Source organism: Heterocephalus glaber, unplaced genomic scaffold (assembly GCF_053883595.1).
Source record: "Heterocephalus glaber isolate CG9 unplaced genomic scaffold, H.glaber_assembly_v1.0 deba00001720, whole genome shotgun sequence".
NCBI lineage: Eukaryota > Metazoa > Chordata > Mammalia > Rodentia > Bathyergidae > Heterocephalus > Heterocephalus glaber.
In genome coordinates, this window is record NW_028258433.1 from 10,276,242 (window position 1) to 10,296,282 (window position 20,041).

At 30.5% G+C, this 20,041-nt stretch overlaps 1 protein-coding gene across 15 annotated transcripts in view; it reads right to left on the reverse strand.

Annotated features, from left to right (window-relative positions):
• Nucleotides 1–482: 482 nt before the first annotated feature.
• The window catches only part of Postn (periostin), a 34,258-nt gene continuing 14,699 nt past the window's right edge, over nucleotides 483–20,041 (reverse strand). The window contains exons 10-23 of one of the 15 annotated variants that reach the window (XM_004874041.3): nucleotides 19,594–19,742; nucleotides 17,323–17,459; nucleotides 16,631–16,761; nucleotides 16,053–16,183; nucleotides 15,868–15,970; nucleotides 15,696–15,763; nucleotides 14,930–14,975; nucleotides 11,955–12,035; nucleotides 9,124–9,213; nucleotides 8,402–8,491; nucleotides 7,608–7,685; nucleotides 7,066–7,149; nucleotides 3,374–3,415; nucleotides 1,698–2,365 (exon numbers count right to left, since the gene is read on the reverse strand). In XM_004874041.3, the coding sequence (XP_004874098.1) occupies nucleotides 2,328–2,365; nucleotides 3,374–3,415; nucleotides 7,066–7,149; nucleotides 7,608–7,685; nucleotides 8,402–8,491; nucleotides 9,124–9,213; nucleotides 11,955–12,035; nucleotides 14,930–14,975; nucleotides 15,696–15,763; nucleotides 15,868–15,970; nucleotides 16,053–16,183; nucleotides 16,631–16,761; nucleotides 17,323–17,459; nucleotides 19,594–19,742 (1,268 nt within the window). In that variant the 3' untranslated portion in view covers nucleotides 1,698–2,327. Of the gene's footprint in view, nucleotides 2,366–3,373; nucleotides 3,416–7,065; nucleotides 7,150–7,607; nucleotides 7,686–8,401; nucleotides 8,492–9,123; nucleotides 9,214–11,954; nucleotides 12,036–14,929; nucleotides 14,976–15,695; nucleotides 15,764–15,867; nucleotides 15,971–16,052; nucleotides 16,184–16,630; nucleotides 16,762–17,322; nucleotides 17,460–19,593; nucleotides 19,743–20,041 lie in introns of all 15 variants that reach the window. The other 14 variants (XM_004874044.3, XM_004874043.3, XM_004874042.3 and 11 more) reach the window with 14 other exon arrangements.

Here is a 20,041-nt window from a genome sequence, read left to right on the forward strand (position 1 = left end):
TAATACACTTTTTCTTATGTCTTTTTAATGTGCACTATAGTTAATCTTTTTCTACGTTATTAGTAATTTCTCTTTAAATTTTGTGTAAACATATTTGCAAGCATCATTTGAAAGACTGTCTTTTTCCAGAACATTATGCTAGTTTTATGTATTTGTGCTAGCCCATACTGATTTATTTTTTCTTCTATGGTGATAAAGCAGAGTCTTTATGAGTGCATTCTTTAAATAGGCTTCAACACCTATATTATTATTGCAAATTACCATGTTTGAAGTACACTTTTGGAACATCTACCTAGTTATCAAATTAAAATCATAGCAGGAGTTAAATGAGTACAACTGTCTTTTTTGTTGTTATTCTGTGAAATTAACTGGTGACCTTTAAAGTACAGAGAGCAACATGCCACCTGTTTAGAGAAGCCATTTGTGTTCCTAATTATATTAGTCACCTTCCTGTGGATGGGAAAAAACACTGACACCTGCAATTTAATGGAAGAGAGGTTTATTTAGGCTCACAGTTTAGTTCATGTACGGCCAGCTAGCACTAAGGCAGAAACACCGTGATGGAAAAGGGTATCATGAAAGAAGTCATAAAGAAGCAGAAAGAGGAGAGAGAGAGAGAGAGAGAGAGAGAGAGAGAGAGAGAGAGAGAGAGAGAGAGAGAGAGAGAGAGATGAAGAGGGAGACAAAGAGAGACAGAGAGAAAAAAATACATCCTTTCAGTGATCTGTCTATTTCAACCAGACCCCAACTCCAATAACATGAAACTTTTGGTGGACATTTAAACCATAACAATGTTTTAATCTTTTTAAAAAAATTAGATCCTCATATATAACTACCTCTTCTGAATCATCTTGGGAAGGTCACAAACTGAAATCATTTACAAGATGGGTGCTGTTTGAGGGGAGGATATTTTCTTTCAAGGCAGGGACTCTAAGGATAGACCAAAGAGTAGAAAGAATTCTGGAAAACCAAAGCCATTGAGCATTTTCCAGTGAATGACATTCTCAGGCATTTTATCTCATTTCCTCACTCCAAATACCTCTTTAAAAAAGAATTTATACCAAAGAAGCTTTCTAGGTCCCTCAGATATATTTTAGTGTTGGACCCAATTTCTCTGATCCAAGCTGGACATCTAGACTCCAGTCTGATATCTTCTTTCTGATTTCACTTAGTTTCTGAACATTCTTATTTTAACCAGTCCAAGCCAAGTATGACTCTCATTGAGATGTGAGTGGATTCAGCCAATCTCTATCATTCTCAGAAATAAAAAAATATTTTCATCGCTTCTTTTGCTACACAATGGACTTTTATGTTACCTTAAACTTTAGTTAAAGGTATCTTTGTGACCCCTGCTATGTCTAGCTCAAGATTAATTAACTGATGCTTTCATGTTTGTGCAGTGCTATTTATTCTGTTACAGCCAATGTGTACTATGGATCATTGGTTATCTCTTTGCTTTTTGGAGACAATGACTGATCTTTTAAATCCTTAAATTTAGCAGTCAGAGGTGCTCTGCTGATATTTAATGATTGTTGTATTATTTAATGACTCAAAATAATACTTGGAAAAATATTAATTTCATACAATTTCCTTTACTGAATACTTATAACTATAAAAGAGGTATAAAGTCCTGTTCCCAAGTCCAAAGGGATTTTTAAAATTTAAATCTTAAGGTTTTTTAATTAAACAATCTGAAGTAATTTTCTTTATACCTGCAAAATGGTTTTTTATTGAAATGTTTGAGATAAAAATATGTATTGCAAAAAACATATACAAATATTTCGAGTACAAAATTAGTTGTAAAAATAACATAATTTACCAGTAAACCCACATTGTATTACATATGTGTAAATCCTTTGGACGTAAAATTATTTCTTTTGTCAGTTATATGGTAAACACTTATTTTTATAATTTAGCTTCCTATGGAGAGGTAACTGCATGCTTTTGGTTGATCTATTATATAATTCATATATTTGAGGCTCAATTGTCTTGATGAGATAACAGCTCACTATTCTTAAATTTAAATTGTAATAAACTTGGTGACAAGAATATTCTTTGTTGTATTACAATGTTAGTCAGAGCTCTTAAGGTCAAGAAACAAAAGCCTGTAAGGTGGTGTATATTCCTCAGTTCCTATTCCACAGGAGGCTAACCCTACCATTTCCCTCATGACTCTCATTCAGAAAAACAGATATTAAATATAGGTTCAGAGTTGTTTGAAGGTTTGTTTCTTTGTGCTGATGTTTCACCTCTTGAAGTCAAGGTGGTTCTTATAATTTTCTTTTAAGGTCATGTTGTTGACTGAGGGTTGTCTGGCTTTTCGATTTTCATTGAGAACGACCTTCTCTTGATCGCCTTCTAGATCCTGATGAGGAAAAAGGGAGAATATATAGATGATGAAATATATGATGAAACTTCAGAGTCTAAGAATATGGTATTCTGGGGATACCTATCAAAGTTCATCATTTCTTAGTGTAATAAACTTTATTTAGATTATCTTCTCTTAATATCCTTAGCTTTTGGTGATTCATCCAAAATTATATTTTGATCAAACTATATGAAGATAATGCTTTGGAACTTGATGATTTTAATTATTTAGAAAATTTAGATGGCTTGAGGTGTTTAGAAAAAATTTCTGATAGAGCCTTCAGTTAAGAACCATGTGTGCAATTCACCTTTTAATTTCAATGCTTTATATTTGGATTGGTTTAAAATCAAATTTGCCTATAATGCATTTATAAGTCTTGTAGTTTGTTTTGACTATTACTATGTCATTGTGATTTAATCTTGGTCCTACAAATGAAATCTTTAATCTTTCAATGTTTTGAGATATAATGTAACCTAAGAGAAAGAATTACAAAAAACACATAAAAGTAATTATGAAGGAAATGATAGTAAACTTGGATATATACAGATATGTATAAAAACTATACATTTATATCAAAATTTTATAAATAGTTCTATTAACCATTTTTGTTTTATGTGCATTTCTAATTTACTTATTTCTCAAATTGCAGCCTTGTCTCATACAATAGTTTTAAGAGTTTTGTTCTGCCTGCACTTGACGTGGGTATTCAAATATTACTTTTTTGACTTTACTTAAGTTTACCTCAGTGGCTCAATATGTCTTAAGAGTTCATAAAGTTTATTTGCCTTTCTTTTAGTATCTGTACTACTTAGATTCTAATTATGGAGCAGGAAATTAAAATATTATTTCCTGATAATTATCATCAAAACACTTTGCATCAAATCTGGCCAACTTTTCTCTTTGATAGAAAACAAAGTTCAATAAAGTATGTTAAGACACTCCTCTTTGGTTTTTCAGACTGTTAAAAAATCTGTATAGACACATTACTAGAGTCAAAGCATTTACCTTGAACCCTTTTGTTGGCTTGTATCTTTCTCACAGGTGTGTCTAAAATTAAAGATTTGTAGTTAGAAATACTTGACAATTCTGGATAAAATTAGAGAAGAGACTCTAGTTAAGCAGAAATGTATGAAATTTTAAATAATCTCAATTTAAATGAGCTGACATTTTTTGGAGTGGTAAATTTTATGGTCCTTAAAATTTTAAACTGACAATGAAAAAATAGTTTTTTTCCATATAGGATTGTGAATGTTTACTAACTACAAAATCCATTGTTTCATTATGGCTTTTAGAGCCCCTCATCATGTGTCATTTTTGCACAAGTAAATGAGAGTAAAGAGAATTACACTATGATGAAAGGTCGTATGCAGTTTACCACAAATATCTTCCCAGAAATAGCTGTGTATCTTTGTTGTCATTCTCATTAGTTATGCATGCCTCTAAATTCTCATTACAGATCAATGTCTGATTGCTTTATCATAAATGATAGCAACAAAATGATATAGACCTGATGACTCTAGAACTGTAATAATAAATTCAGGAAATATATGCCAACATTTCTCCTATAATTCATTACTAACTCTATGAGACATAAAATATTAACTTGTTAAATAATAAAAGCTTTAATATGTAAGAACTGCAAAAACTTTTAACTATGCAGGTTTGTGTTCTTAGAGCTGCAAAATATTTCTCAGTTCCATATTTTATTTCCAATTAATTCACAAGAGACTATTTTTTTCTTACCTTTACTTTATCTTGAAACTTTGACTTCTTATTTTTTATATATCATCCATATTCGTCAATGAAATATTTTTCTATTATAGCTTTTTAAATTCTCTAAAATTCCATAAAATATAAGCTAATTTATTGCTATTTCATTATGATAATGTTAGAATAAGAATGTGGTGAACATCTTAGAAGAAAATTGTGGTTGAAGAACAGAAATCACATTTACTCCCAGTGGCTCTCTACTATCGTAAAGTGAGAGAGAGGATGGAATGAGACTATTTTTAGAGATGTATAATGTGAGAGAATAAAACAATCACTCACTTGGCACAAATGCCTTTCTTCCATCATGTTTCTTAAAAGATGTAAAATATTTCAGCCCAATGCTTTGCAAATTTTGTTTCTATTTTTGTAATTTTTTTTTTTTTTTGTACTGAAGCTCGACCTCAGGACCTTGTGCTTGCAAGGCAGGCAGGTGGAACCACTGAGCTAAATCCAAAGCCCTTGTTTTTGTTTTGTAACTTTCTATGGTCTTAACTTGGAAATTTGAAGTAGGGTGCAAAATATCTTACTGACCATGTAAATGTAAATTGACATTAATAGTGGGAGTAACATTAGCTTACAGCTTGGCATGCTAAGCAGTAAATATTATTGCAAGGGGTTTTCCTATGTGAACTCTTTTAAATGTAGGTAAAGCTACAGTCAGAACCATATTCTATACAGAGGTCACAAATCTTTTCACATTATATTGACTGATTTTCTAATTTGGAGGGTTGTCATTACTTTCTCCATAGCCTGATATTTTCCTTTAATTTTGGGGGCAGTTTCAGAATACAGTATATAGTTTGGCCTATGATAAACATGAGAAATTCCATGTATTTTGTGAGAACATTTTTCAGTTCCGGCCATTAAAGCATTTCAGTGACAAGTCACAGAATAAATACAAAAAGATAATTAGCCATGCCAACAATCCTGACTTAACTTACTGGGGGAGTACATTCAATTCATCAGAATGTGTTATATGTCCCACAGGGTTCAAACTATGTACAGATCAGACAGATAGCACTAAGTTTTGAAATGAAGACCATAGTTGCAATATGCATCAGTTAACTGGATTCTGAAACAAAAAGCCAGTCTTTCATGATGTAATTTTTATTCACATTATTCTTGTTGTAAATTAGTATCTTTTAGTATTAGTCAAGGGCATACTTTTGACTCAGTGGTGACTTGATGATTTTAGATAGCTAGAAAAAGAAAAATAGCACGTCTAATTAATCTCCAGGTACTAGCAACTATTCTGTTTATAATGAGACAAAAAACCCTTAGAAATATTTTGATAAAGCTTAGGATGTGTCAGTGTGAGAAATTATGCTTAACAGAATTGGGGAGAGATCACATACTGAGAAATTTTTAAAAAATCAACCTCTGAGATGAAAAGAAATAAGAAATAAGAAAAAAGCCCATTAACTAAAAATAGAATATAATTTTCTTGACTTGTAGCAGGTGTGTCTTCTTGTGGATAAATATATTCTTTAATACTTAGTTGCATTGTTTATAGTGAACTTATCAACAGAGCCTTATTGAAGGAGGGAAAACATACTTACCCAAAGTTTAAGCCTAAATGAATGAAAGCAGTATAAACAGTGATAGCTAATTAATTCATTCTCTAAAAAGCACTGCCATTCTACAAAGCTGATTACTAGGGAGAGACTAAGAGAAAAAAAGAATTCAATTTAATTTTCATAATGTGTTTGTTTCTTCCTTCAAATCTCTGTGTGTTTTCATAGCAAAAAGTTAAGTATTTGTTGGTAGTTGAGTGAATTTTGTATTAGATCTTACAGAAATTTTGGTTTCCTTGTAGCTTAGGATACATCATATACTCTTTGTATTCTGAAAGGAAACCCTATACTTTTCAGACATTTATATTTCTATTGAACAGAAATCCAGTCAGTTTGAATACATATTTTAATTACAAAGGTCTGAAAACATGATATAAGATATTTTTCTATATTCTTAAACAATAATGGGAAAATAATTGCCAAAAGTATAGAAAGTCTCAGGACAATTCATGTATTTGGGCATAGCAATGTAGTTTATAGACTTATAAGCAGAAAAACTATTTCTACTATACGCTGGAAAAATAATAAACTTCAGTTATACTTTCCAATTCATAGTATATTACAAAGAGAATATTTAAAAATAATTTAAATATTTGTCTAAAACAATTTTAGTCTAATATTTTTGTTATTAGTCAAATTAAACAGGAAATTAATTTACTCAAATGTCAGTGGTCGAAATTTTATTTTTATTAGCACTTATGATTTGAGTAATTACCACTTAGAGTTTGTGTAGTCTTTTGAATTCTTTTTTTTCCTCTTTTGCTTTTGAAGGTAGGTTCATTTAATGTCACAGATAAAGAAAATTTCATATTTTAAGGATTAATTTCATTTGTAAAATAATTTACATTTTTAAGGTATAGATTATTACTCAAACAGTTAGAAGAAACATATTCACTCACAAGAATGTAGTTTTGGAAAAGAAAGGTTCTAAATGCACTGTTTTTTGCTACATATATGCACTTAAAAAAATCATGCCTTTTATTGCTGTTATGGGGGCAGTGAATAAGTTTTTTTTAAATATAAAAAGTATGTCAAATTTAGGCTTAACCGCTAGTAATTTAAAAATTATTCCCTTTTCACATACTCAAAATATTGCCACAATTATCTGTATCAGGACAAAAAAATATTCATTGCTCCCCAAGATTTCTACCATAGAACTTTTTAAAGACTGTATGAACAAGTAATAATTTCCTTATAATTATCACTTCAGGAAACCACTTGATTTGATAACACAACAGATAATGTTAGCTTTTTAAACCTAATTTAAAGAGAAACCTACACAGTCAGTCTTTAAAAAGCTGAAGAATTCAACCACAACCTGTTAAGCGGGTTAGTTATTGTCCTTTTACTAACCTCCCTGAAGCAGTCTTTTAATTTCTTCATCTTCAAATAAATGACCATCATCACCTTCAATGAATTTTCTGACCTTGCTGACCTCTGAGAGGATACATTTTTGTAGCAGAAATTGGTTTATATGAAAACAAGTTGGGAGATTTGATGTGATCAACAATGGCATCTGCCCAATAAAGAATTCCAGACCAACTCTCTTGAGTATCTTTTTTAAGCAGGGGTGCTCCACCACTGAGTTGTGTAGCTTCAACCCTTTAAGGGCTTGCTCAATTGCTCAAGTGGAACTTGAACTTGCAATCTTCCTGCATAAGTCTCAGCTGACTTTTGATATACTAATTTGTTTATAAAACTTTAAGCAATATTTAAGAAACAATCAATATGATTATCATTTATTCTTCCTTCCATATTTATGGACTTTTTCCTTAAATTGATATGGAACTTGAACAATGGAATGAGATAGAATAGAAATCATGTTCAAGGCCATAAAGATTATTTATTATATGGTACAGATAGATAAAGTCACATGTTTTTCTACATATGCTGACCTTTTTGCAGCAATTTTTTCAGAGTTTCTTCTGTTTCTCCACCTCCAGCAGAAACCCTAGTATATTTTATTTCGGGACCTAACAGAAAGACAATTTTTTTAAAAGGGTATAAAACAGGCGCAGTCAAACTTCTTTTGTAAAGGGCCAGAAAATAAGTACTTTAGACTTTGTGAGACACATAGTCTGTTTTGCAGCTGTTCAGTTCTTTCAGTATAGTGTGGAAGCAGACACAGACATTACATAAATGAATGGACATGGCTGTGTTTCATGAAAACCTCATTATGAAAACATGTGGCAAAATACATATTTGCTGACTGTTTTAACAAATACTTAGATATATCTTAATTTTAAATTTTAGGTTAATTCATATCTAAGAGACTGATACAAAGGTTTACTAAAATTGTTGATGAATTGTTTTTACATATTTGCAAACATTTTTGTAGGTAGATGTATATTCACATTAATAGAAACTCAAAAGAGGTAATTTTTTTCTAGTATGCTCATTATACTAGTATACTCAATAAATTAAAAATCAAAAATAGCATATAATACAGCATTTATGGATATATAATACACAATAAAGTGTGTGAACATGTTTACAAATTTCCAATTGAATAAAATGTAGATTACATATATAATATTATTTTTTCCAAGAAATGACGTAACTTTTGTTAACTACCATGAAAATGACTTCATCCGATTCTCTAATGATCCTTATAGGTAAGTTTTAAAGATTAACTATCATATTATATTTATTTTCTTGGCGTAGTTTCATGTGGGAAACTAAAAATCACCTGTAATGATTCGTTCTTCTCGTGTTTGTTTTTCAGTTATTTCCACAGGCACTCCTTCAATGATTTTGGTGTACTTTTTAATAATTGGCTCTGAAAGTTGGTGAAGAAAAATGCATTTGATTTATCCTCATATATTGTCATACATCCATGAGGTAGGCATTTTAATGATGGAGTATATTCCTCAAAATATTATTATTTAAGACTTAAGATTATTATTTAAGATTTAAGGATCATTATTGGAACATATCTCAAATAAATTCATGTCAGTTGTTTAAAAGGTAGTACTTATGTCTTGAATCTTGAGTGAAGAGGACTAGTTTGGAAGCTGACTCTCCATCAATGGAATGGGAACCCTATAATAAACCTTAGTTGTAGCTTATTATTAGTCTTTCGACTAGTCATTTTTTCATTCTATTTTTGAGTCCAGCATGTTTTTTTGAACAACCATTATTATAATTATTATATTTTATAATCATACTTACAGAGAAGCAATGGGAATTTCATTGGGCTTTAATGATTAAATAAATTCTGACTGTATCCATTCAAAGATCAACTATATTTTCTTTCTGCTGGCTAAAAAGCCTGTAGTTTAGAAAATGATTGTACCAATTTATAGAAGCTAAACACCAAGAGAAGATTTTAGATGTTCAATATTTCTAAATCAGTACTACTTCAAAATAACCACTGTGATATTATCCAGGCACTAGTAAAACCTCACACACCTCCATGGATGATTTCCGTCCTTGTTTCACCTTCTCTAATCAGTTTGAATTCAGGTTCACCTTCAATTTGGATCTTTGAAAATGTGGGTCCTATAACATTAGTTTAGGAGAAAATTATTATATTAAAGCAGTTCTTTAAGTTTATCAGAAAAGGAAGTTTATTTCAACATTTGGTATTACTCAGACAAAGTGTTTCAGGCTTTGTAAAATCAGTTCTAAATGTTTTCCGTTATCTTTAGATTAGGGAAAATTTCTGAAAACAAGAGAAATGTTAATTGATATGGTTCTACAATCACTTTCATCTGGTTTAGCACTTAAAATGATGTATAAAACCATTCATTTATTAGTAGTTGTAAGTTTGATCACACAAAGTTTTATGAGGCAATATATTGTGAATCATACAGATTTACAAATTTAAGTTTCTCAACTGATAGCCAGTTTAGATCTTACTTCTCTATACTGCTATCATCTATTACTCTTTTTTATTAAAATATTTTAAGTGTTTCAGTCACTCAAAACTTACATTTACAAAAATCTCATATACTTACCTTGGGTTTTATGGGAAAATGAATTTGAGTACTTACCTTGTTTATAAGAATGATGAAAAATTAACTGATTAATAGTTAAATCATCTTTCAAATGCAAATTGAACAAGTTTTGCATTTGACTTGCAAAATGATTTTTGCTCTCAGAGAAAATCATTTTGAGTGTTAGAAAGTTTATTACTACATTAGTTAATCAAAAATAATTTTATAGAGGCATAAGAAAAATCAAATTCAGTACATTTAACTCATACTGTAATGTCCTTAAATAGTTGAATGCAGTTATTTTTGCTTATAATGTAGTTTTTTCAAACCATAAATATATCAGGCCAGAATTTTTTTATCTACAAAGGCAGTGGATGTTGAATATAAAATATATGATAAAATTTTTAATATATAGTAGGTCCAAAATGAAAATATGTATAAGGATTTTTTAAAAAAGAAATTGGTTAATATAATATCTAAATCAATTTTTCTTTAAAAAATTGCAGAAACATCATCTATAGTTAAATTCTCTGAAGGTAGTAATTTTACCAAGTAACTTTTTTGTATTTATTCACAACATCTAGGAGAATACTCACCACACTGAGCACTTAATAGCTTTGTGTTCCATTTAATTTCAGTTGACTTGTTAATTCTAAAATTTGATTAGCTACTTCTTTTTTAAAAAAATATTAAAATTATGTCTTGGACTCTAATGTATTTAGTAAGAGCTCAAAAATCATCAGTAAATCAAAAAATTTCAGATAAGAAGAAAGAAATCTCAATAGCAATCTCAGAGGCCTTACAATTGTACAAGGCCATCAAGAGGAATATTTGTTTCTTTTATGATGTTACTTAGAAGCAAAACTTCAGAATCTTTGAAATCAAGAATAGGTGACATGATCCTTTTTTCATTCATGTCCCCTCTGAAGGAAGAATTCAGGTAGAAATTGATTTCCTCTGTGCCCCTAACTGAAGAAATAAAAATAGTATACAACCCTGATGATGAAGATTGGCGAGAAAAATGGGTTGAATAAGTAAAGCTAAATGAAGAAAGAGGAATCTTTGAAAATAAGAACAATGACACATGTGAATGATTTAAGTTATAGAATGTATGTATAAGTTATAACAAAATTCTAGAGAATCTGCTTTTAAAAATGATGGCGTTATTAAGAATCATTGGGTCATTTTTTCACTGAAATTATTAAGAAATATTTTTCAAAAAATTAATTAATTTTTTCAGAACTCTTAAACTCTCTTCAATATTTAAATATAATGAAATGACCATATGTCTAATATTTTAAAAGGATGTATTTCAAAGTATACATCAATCTTATGTGTGAAGAATGAACAATACTATAGATATTGAATCAGCTAGGAAATCACCCTTTACCTGTGTTTCCAGTGACTAAATTTTAAGGCATGACTCACTTTAAAGGAAAAGACAAATGTACTCAAGAAATTGCTATCTCAAACCACAGAATGAAAAGATGTAACAAAGTAAAAAATAATTACAGTAATAATTTTCTGAGATTCAATTAAAGACATAATCTCTTCCTTATTTTGAATTTTTCTATCTTTCCTCTAGAGTAAAGATAACAAGGTCTCTTCTTTGTGACAAGTGACCACATTAAGATGGTAGACATGGAAATGAAAAATTCCTAGTTTGATTCTTTGAAGTAATTAAAATACATGAAGTAAAGGTAATAGCAGAGATGTCAAAGTTGGCTGACATAGTATCAGATGAGAGAATGACTGAATTTAGTCTAAAACATCAGAAGATAAATATATATATTATATTTCATATCTATGTATATAAAATATGCTCAAGGCTGGATCTGTTCATCTGTTTCTGATGGTAATTTTGAAATCTTTCATTAGTGTACAATTTCTATGCTTTCTTAGGTTGCTGAATGAAAAATGCCTGCCTAGTTTTGGACAAGTTTCTTGTAATGGTACGCAAGAGATCATGCAGGAAGATTGGAAACAAAGCTACAAAACGAGTATACTCTCTGAAGGAGTCTAACTACAGTGATAATATTCAGGATTCTTTTGTATAGTGAGTATCTGGGTATTAGTGCTAATGTAATACAATTAATTTAAAACTGAGTTAAATACAAGCAAATGTACTGAAAGTGTTAGGAATTCACCATCTACTTTGTTAAATAACTTTCACTCCACCTTCTGTAACCTTGTGAGCATGCTGTGTTAGTTTCAAAAAGAATGTAGAGACATTCATAGAAATGAGTATATTATATGAATGTTTTTTCCTTATAAAAGGAACCATGTATAACATCGATTTTTTACCTTCAGTTTTGACAATAGGCTGAAGACTGCCTTGAATCACTTTAATTTTTGGTTCCACAACTTTGGTTATTATTTTAGTTGCTGAAAGTATAAAAGTGGCATATGAATGATATTTATATAAAAGCAACCTGAACAAAGTTATCCTTTTTTATTTTTTGTCTTTGTATGGTATTGAGTTATCAGATATGGTAAAATGTTCAGGTAGTCAAATACAGGAAGTAATCATGGTACATAACTAATGTCTTCTCTTGTCCAGATGTTGAACTCTGAAGTCCAATGACGTGGATTTGCTCCAGTAAATAAAACACTCACTAAATGAGGAAGTCTACCTAGAGATCTATCATTTTGAACTGTACCACTAAAGCTCTTTACCTTCTTTTGTACTTCTTGAAAATATTGGCTGCATAGCAACAGAAGACAAATAAACGTGATTAATTTCATGTAATTCATATCTTAAATTGTAATATTTGGATTCTCTCTCAGTTAAAAGAAAGAAGTTGAAAGAAAAAAGACTGAAGTTATTTTTCATGCATTTGATAAAGTGATACAGAAAGGAAAATATAAGAAATAATCCAGAATATTTAAAGAATAAATTTCTGCCAGCCAGTCATGAGCTCTACACAACAAATATGATATGGTCAGCCTTTAAATTGAGGCAAAAATGTCTGATTTTCAGCTTCCTTGTGTCCGTTCTTAAATTAAGGTATATATTTTAAATGTATGCCATTTACCCAATGGAGAAAATAAAGTGCAACTTTTTTAAAAAATAGAAGTCAAATATTTGGTTGACTTTGGCTAGATGGGTTAATTGGAAAGGTGTCTCTGGAGCCATGGAACCAGAGCTACTGGACTTTTTCATTTCTTACTACAAATCTTAAGAGGTAGTTCCATTAGATAATGACTAGTAAAGCAAACTGTGTAATCATAAGATAGTTTGGACACATTAGAGCAGAGATGGTAGCACATCTTGAGTTCCATTCTATTCTCTTCTCCTGTCTGAGATGTTTAGTGGTGTTAACCTTTTGAATCAGTGTAGATTCTAGCCCTTAATACTGTTTCAATCATGTTAGATATTATATCTTAAGATCTCAAGTTAAGAAACTGAAATGTATCATCAAGTCTATGTGTCCAATTACAGTATTGATTCCATAAGTAGACTTGCCTCTGAGGAACCTTCCCATGAAGGTCAAGGGCATAGAGATTGGTGCCATCACTGTCAAAGTGGATTCATTACTTTTACCTACTTTTCTTTTTACATCATGTTAAGCAAGTTTAGGATGTTTAGTTGGTGGGTAGCTCTTTTTCAATCTTGCTGTTTCTGAAGACAAATGATTTTGATGGCTCAGACTAAGACCTTACTTATTTTTGCCCTTTAGATTTGAAATATTCAGTATTTGACAGCTTATAATAAAAACTATCCCCTTATACAAGTTTTAAAATGTATAATATTTGGGGGATAAGAATAATAAACAGCAAAGAAATCAAAGAAATTTTAAAGACAAGTCAATAAATGAATATAAAAATAGAACCTTTGATTTAATTAGTCTCTACCTCTGAAAATGCTTTTGATTAACAGTATACCTATCCTGGCAGGAATAAAAAAAATTTAATATTGAAATATGAGACTCAGAGTTTTTATAAAGAATTCTAAATATATTGACAAGAGTCACTGGACTTGTAAAATTTTATAAAATATGGCTTATGCTCAATGAGTAAAAATGCAATTTAGTAGGAAAAATAAAAGAATTATAGTATATTTTGGCTCATCAGCAAAACATTTTATTGACATATATGGATGCTGGTGAAAGTGACATGGATAGAGAAGGAAAGGTAAATACTGACAGACATATATCTTTGGTGGAGAAAGACAACATACCATGTCTGGAGAATAGAGCCCATTGGATTTTTAAATTACTTGTAAAATATGTTTTTAATAAAATTGTATACTTTTAGGCTGGAGTTTATATCATGGTGAACCATGATTGTTCCAGTGAAACCCTTAAGACTATGCTGAGCTGGCTTGATAATAAAGTTGCATATTATATCACATAATTTAAATCAGTAAGAGCAGCAGACATTTTGTTTTGCTCTTTACATTGACTTTAATCCTTTTCTGTATCTAATATAAATTTTAAGAAAATGTTTGTAATTAAACTCCTGGATGTTTATGATATGAAATAGAATACTTTTTAAGCCAGAATAAGTGAGGGAATTGAAGCAATGTTTTAGCTACTGTTATATTTTGAGTGTTTAGTTGTAGAGCCAAAACAAAATGAAAAGAATTTCTGCTTTGAAAACTACATCAAAAGAAAGAAAAAATAAAAGAACAAGCCACAATGAAAAGATATTCTATTAATGACATTTATGAGCATGAAATACCTTTTAGGACTCTACAGTGATAGAGTTTTAATTTTGATAATCTGGTAATGCGAGGGATAAAAGAATCTTTGATTCCAGAGGCTTATCATCTGACAGATATTGGGTTGGTGTGTCCAGTGTCAGAAAGGGCGAGTTTTGAACCATCATTTGAAAGAAATCAGGATTCTTTAAGATGTTTCCTCTTGCCCATAAAGAGCTGAGGGCTTCCAGGTAGAATGAAAGAAAAGTGGTTTGGCAATGCTGTTTCCATGTGGACATATTTGAGTATACAGAAAGCTCTAAAATGTCTTTCAGTATCTGTTCCCTTAATATGTCCTTTTTTTCTGTCTCTTTGTCATGCTAATATTTTATTTTACTGTCTTTCTCATTACTCCTATTTTCCAATGAGTGGGAAAATGCTTCAGTGGAATGAATGAATGGCCAAAACTAAGTGATCACTCCTATGCTTCAAACCTTGATTCAAATAGAATGAAATTTGTCATTGATTGTAGTTGTAAATACCAGATTATCAATAGTCTTTTTTTTAAAAACAAAGAAAATGGTTTTCTTTCGTTGTCTTGCCACTTATATATAGCCAATACTGATCACGTACTTACTGTAGACAGTCATGGGGATTTCTTTGAAGGTGCTACCACGGACAAACTGAAAATAATGTTTATATTTAGTAACATGACATGTGATACTGTATTAACAAAACTATAACACCAGGTTAATTCTTACTAAAATAAAAATAGTAAAGCTATTATTAAAATTAGTAAAAATGAATTCCTTATAAAAATCATGTTCCAGTTGTTTGCTATGAAGCCCCATGGCTTAAAAATCATTGGATTTGTTGCTTAGAGTTTTAAATGATGAAAAATTAAAGTAAAATATATTTATTGTTTTTTCATGTTTCTACTACTTGAGTCCTATAAATATGAAGAAATAAAACATCCTTTTGCCTTTCACCTTTGATTAATGACTATTTTTATAAGTAAATTCTCTTTCCATTATATTTAGTAGCACAATGTTTGATAATACAACTATTTTGGTTATTTTTATGTGTTTTATCTTACAAATTGGATCATAGACTCTTTGAATAAAGACAATCTCTGATTCAAATTAATATTTTCCAAAACATTTAGTTTACTATTTGTTATCAGTTGTTTGTTGTTGGTTACCAAGTAGTTTTGAATAAATATTTGTTGATCAAAACCATGAAGACATTGTCATTTCATCACAGGAGGGCCAGTGGTGCATAAGTAACAAAGCATTCAAAGCCTAGGGTATGTTTATGTATTAATGTATACATTTCTATTCTTTTATATTAAACCTGAAAAGTCTGTTAAACAGATTAGAAATAAATCTTTTAGTATTCTGTACCTTAATTTGGATGTATTTGATCAGTTTATTAAGTATTTCCAGAAGCTGGTCATTTCCAACGGGTATGTCTATGAAGAGGAATAGTAAATGAATATTAGCAAGAAAATGTGAAATAAAAATCTAGCTTCATAATGAAAAAACTTATCCATCAATGAGTTCAATAATTACTAACCTGCTGGGTAGAGGAGTTTATCTACAACATGAATGACACCATTTGTTGTCATAATGTCAGAGTCTTTGGATTTCAATTCATTCACCAGAAGAGTATCATTTATCTATGAAAACAAGAAGTAATATTAATGAGAAGTTTGACAAAAAATGGAAATTAAGATAGTTTAATGATAGATAACCACTTACTCCTTTCACATAGATTTTACTTCCTTGTGAAGTCTTTAAAATATTAGTAACGCCAGGTTCAAAACCCTTTCCAATGAAAACTCCTGGTGTCAGGTGATACAGGATGATGTTTTGAAGAGCATTCCTGTCCCCTAGAAGGAAAGAATATATATTTAATACATCACATTGTCTGACATTTTGATAGTTTGAGGACTGAGGAGAAGAGGATTTCTTCCACACTGTATTTTCTCATAAAGCCATGATTCTCTCAAGTTGGAGTCAAAGTTATGTTAAAACATTTAGTCATTTTAGTCAAAATATTGCCCAATGTATTTGAAGAAAAAATTAAACTAGTTTTGAAATCATGACTATTTTCTACTCTGCCACATAATTGTGTGTTTTTAGTGGACAAAAACATAAGAGTAAGAAGTTTAAGAACAGTAATGAAATGACCTTCCACACCCCAAATGGACTTAAAGGAAATGTAAAGCTTGCCACAAACATGAAAGAGGGAACAGTTATTAGGCTGCCACCTGGGCAAGAAAGCTTGAGGAAGAATGGAGATCCTGAAATCATGGAGCAAATTCTCTTCTACTCACCAATCAAAATATCCATTTCTTCTTTTGTCATTCCCTTGAAAGCATCATTAGTTGGTGCAAATAAAGTCCATTCTCCAGGCTGTGACAAGAGATCTTTCAAGTCTGCAGCTTCCAGTAGGCTAAGGAAGATGCTGAGCGGAAAGGATGTATATTTATTTTGTTAGACTTACACTGAAGTTATGTTTACCCACAATGCATAGAGTAGAAGAGAATCCATGTATTGTGGAGAGAAACAGAGTTTCTCACATGCTTTCATATGCTTCAAATTCAATTCAGCATGTGGAAAGTTTTAAATATAAAATCTAACCTTTAAATTTCTTTATCTTTGTTTTTATTTTACAAAATTTTGAAAGATTACACTTTATAATGAAATAGGAGGTTTGTTTCCATATTATATTCTATAATCGTATTTGGTAGTATATACTGTACTATCATTTAAAAAATTTTACTTGTAACAGAATTTTCAAGAAGTATTTCAGTCTATTAGTTTTCCTTTATTCATCAAATCATACCTACTAGGAAGCATATGTTAGATTTAAAACACCAATTTTGAGAAAATTTCTATAAATTGCATATTCTTATTTCAATTCTGACCAATACAAGAAACAGAATGCCTACTGGGATACTAACTGTGAAACAAAAATATGCTAATAAGTCTCATTATTTTGTAGAAGTGCAACTAATAAGCTTACCTAAAGCGCTTATCTTGTTTTAGTTTCTCATAGAAGGATTTGTCTGCTGGTGTGATGATCTCTCGGAATACATGAATAGCACCATTTCTTCCTTGCTTGCTTCCTCTCACCATGCATGAATTTTCAACGCAGACAGACTAGCACAGCAAAGAAAAATGCATGATGTCCTTTCCTTTATTTGAAAGTTTCCATGTGATAAGATTGCATAACTAAGTTTGTATACAGTATTGGCTCTTCTGAGAGGCCACTTATACTTGCTACACATTTCTAATCTAATCACATTTCCCACTATTAGTCAAGCTACCCTATGCATCAGGCAGGGAGTTTTGTCAGTAAATTACAAAAATGTCGTGGAATTCCATTTTTTACATTTTCTGCATTTCTTTTTTTAAAAAATTCATTAACTATATTGGTATGTTTTAGTTATACAATATGATGACACTCATCACTGGGAATTTGTACCTGTACATAATATATCTTGGTTCTTACTTTTTCCCCATTCCCTGACCCTCCTTTCAACCACCCCACCACTCTCTATTTACACAGACTTTATTTCCATTTTTTCCTTTTCTCATGTTCTTCCCTTTTCTTCTTCCCTTTCCCCTCCCCCTCCCCCCAACTTCCCCCTTCCTCTTCCCCTTTTGACCTTTTCTTCCCTTTTCACATTATCTATTATACATAAACTGCATTTCTTTTTAAAAAACATATCTCTGGTTATTTATTTTTTATTAATTTTTAAATAATTTTAAATTTTTATTCTTATTACTACATGTTTGCAGAACATAATAATTATATTCATTATAGAGAATTGTTATATGTACATAACACATTTATTTCTTTCTACATCTCCTTCCTGCCTCTCCCTTTCTCTAGTTCTATTTCTTCAGATATTTTTTAGGCCAATATTAACCATAAAGTTTTTGGACCTCAGTGCCTCTGTATTTACTATATTTTTTTGACTGTAAGCTCCAATCAATTATAGGTCAAATTATTGGTTCAATTATAGTTTTTTGAGCAAATGTTATGTACAACTATAAACATAAATGTGGTGAATACTTATATTAAGAAAAATATTATAGTAAAATAATCACGAATAATTCCCCTTAAAATACTTGGCTTTCTTACAAACACATTTATCCCATTGCATCATTCTTGCCAGTTTATGAAGAAGTCCTAGAAGTCCTCTTTTGTGAATGTTTTCAGTTATAGTGTCATGGTTGCTTTAGTGTCCTGAATAGATTAAAAATGCTTATTTTTATGGTCATATTTTACTCTGGAGAAAATCCAGAATTTGCACATTGCCAGGTCTGGTGTTTATAGAAGTCTGCTTTTCCACTGATGGCACTGAGTAGCAATATTCATATTTTTGTTGTAGTTATCAAAGTAGGTGAAAATATGAAAGACGATTTCCAGTACTGCTTAAGAAAATGGCAAGAACAATGGGATAAGTGTGTACAAAGTTATAGGGAGTATTTTAGGGGGATTAATAGCTGTATGGAATTTATGGTAATAAATTTTAAAAATTTAAATGTTCACCATATATTTTTTTCACACCTTATATGTATATGTATAATTTAAAATGAAGCTCATTTACTGCATAATTTAAAATGTGTTCATTGGGGTTGTGGAGCCTGCATGCCATACTCAATCCTAGGAAATGGCTGAATTCCTATGAAACCTTTTAGTTGTAGGTGAAATGCTTCCTTTAGAGAAACTGGACACTTTCAATTGTTGCTCTGAAATTTTGACAAGTGTTATTTGTAAAAGCTTTCCTGCTGACAAAAGTACTCTGGAATCATTTAACAGAGTCCAGAAATCCTCATTCATCTATCCAAGCTCATTTTGAAAGTTATTTAAAAGGGATTCTATTTTTGAATCATGAAATACAATTAGGCATCATCTTGCATTTTTGATTCTATATAAAAACTACCTTATACATGATAAAATATTCTATCAAATAAAAGCTTATTTTAGAGAGGTTTTAGTGTTTCCTGAAATTTTAAGGAATTAATGATTCAGAACATAAACCATTTTACTTAATGAAACTAATGCAAATTATCTCAATTATTAATACATATCACTTTTGGTGTACTTTCTTCAGCCTTTTCACCTAAATTACCCAGTGCCCTTATCTTCCTATGAATAATTACTATTAAAATTGCATTCAGAAAATTCTGAGAAACATTAACTGTAGCAACATTCTTTGACATGTGCATGTCTTTTGACATGTAGGTCAAAGTGGATATTTGATTTTTGTTTTGATTCACTTACTGTACGATACACGAAGACTCTGAGTTTTTGGCCTCCAATGGTTTCAAGTATTTGTCCATTATAAAGCTCATTAAGGCCAACTTTTACTTTCAATATGTGATTTTGCAACATTACTTTCAGAATGCGCTGATCCATACTCAAAGTATCATCTATAAATAAATTCATTAAGAAAGATTTATTTTATAAGGAAAACATTAAAGTTTTTCCTGGAAAGAGAAAAACATAAAAATAGATAATCTCTAATACTATCGATGTGGATCCTCTACTTACATAATATATGAGTCAAGTAATGGTCAAGCCTAGCGATCCAAGTCACCAATTCAAAACTTTGTGACCTCTTGGATCAAATGATTATAACATAATTATAAGCAGCTCAGACAGTGGGATCCATCTCTGTTAGGGCTACCTTTTTATGGCGGTTGTTGACAAAAGCTACACTTTACAATGC